General features: G+C 36.0%; 1 protein-coding gene across 1 annotated transcript in view; it reads left to right on the top strand.

The window, feature by feature from the left end:
* Positions 1 to 1,101, top strand: part of LOC107578034 (ethanolamine-phosphate phospho-lyase-like) — a gene marked incomplete at its 5' end in the record, with an annotated part of 5,808 nt that overhangs the window by 2,997 nt on the left and 1,710 nt on the right. Inside the window, one exon of the mRNA XM_016264037.1 lies at positions 641 to 789. Within this exon, the coding sequence (XP_016119523.1) occupies positions 641 to 789 (149 nt within the window). The remainder of the gene's footprint in view (positions 1 to 640; positions 790 to 1,101) is intronic.

The following is a 1,101-nucleotide window of genomic DNA, read 5'->3' as shown; positions in this document are numbered from 1 at the left end:
TTTTTTTATCAATCCATACATCAGAAAAATACTGTCAATTGTTAAATAATGTTTGTAGAAATGCTTTCATAAATGTTTTCAATCTTTTTGTAATAAAAAAATCAAATAACCCAAAATTGACCAGAGCATGTAGTGTCTTGCCTTAAATTCATTGATAGGATCTTTCAGTTCTCTGGTTTCTTGTGTGATCTCTTAAATTCTCCATTATTAATTTATTTAAACTGTATCCTTTCCTTTTCCCTCCCCACATTTCCTCTCTCCACCTGTTGATGTTTCTCTTCTCTCCAGGTTGAGCTGAGACGGGAATTACTCTTGCCTCCTGGAGGCCCAAAGGGAGCCCCTAAACCCTCTGTTGCAGGAAAAATAATTGGTCTTTACACATGAGAATTAACATGAATCTGTGAGGATCGATGAATAAACTGCCCATACACCATGGCAGCTGTGTCAAAATGATATGATGTCTTCATATTTCTTTTTCCTCCTGAGGTTCTTTGTGAACTCTATGCTTTCTTCAGCTCTTGTTTCCTGCTCATGGCAGTGGCTGTCATAGTCATCTAAAGCAGCTTTTAAAAAGGATGCTTCCTCCTCGCATGTATAACCACTAGGCTACAAGGGACTCATGGGATCTTTTTTTGTGTAGATTGCCGCTTTTATCGCTGAGTCACTGCAGAGTTGCGGAGGGCAGGTCATTCCTCCAGTGGGCTACTTCCAGAAAGTGGCACAGTATGTACTACTAAGTGCTTGGTTAAAGCATTTTATTTACATGATTGCTGCTCCTCTCCTTCATTTGTTTTTTTAAGCTTACTTAACGTTTTAAATAAGCAAATTTAATTTGAATGATCCTTCTGTCAGGTTCTGCCCGAATTAGTGGCAGAACCTGACAGAAGGATCATTCATATTAAATTAGCTTATTTATTGATTTCATTCATTTTATCTAAATAAATATTTAATTTGACAGATGCAACAGACAAATAAATATATATATTTTAATGCACCAAAAACAGTCTTAAATCGATTGCCTAATATGAATATATTATTTTATCTACAATTGTATGCCCATTTATAAACACCTGGGATCCAAGTGCATTTGTCGAACTATTC

Source organism: Sinocyclocheilus grahami, unplaced genomic scaffold (genome assembly GCF_001515645.1).
Source record: "Sinocyclocheilus grahami isolate Dianchi unplaced genomic scaffold, SAMN03320097.WGS_v1.1 scaffold8449.1, whole genome shotgun sequence".
Lineage (NCBI taxonomy): Eukaryota > Metazoa > Chordata > Actinopteri > Cypriniformes > Cyprinidae > Sinocyclocheilus > Sinocyclocheilus grahami.
The sequence above is the reverse complement of the archived record's forward strand: the minus strand, read 5'-3'. Positions and strand labels throughout refer to the sequence as shown.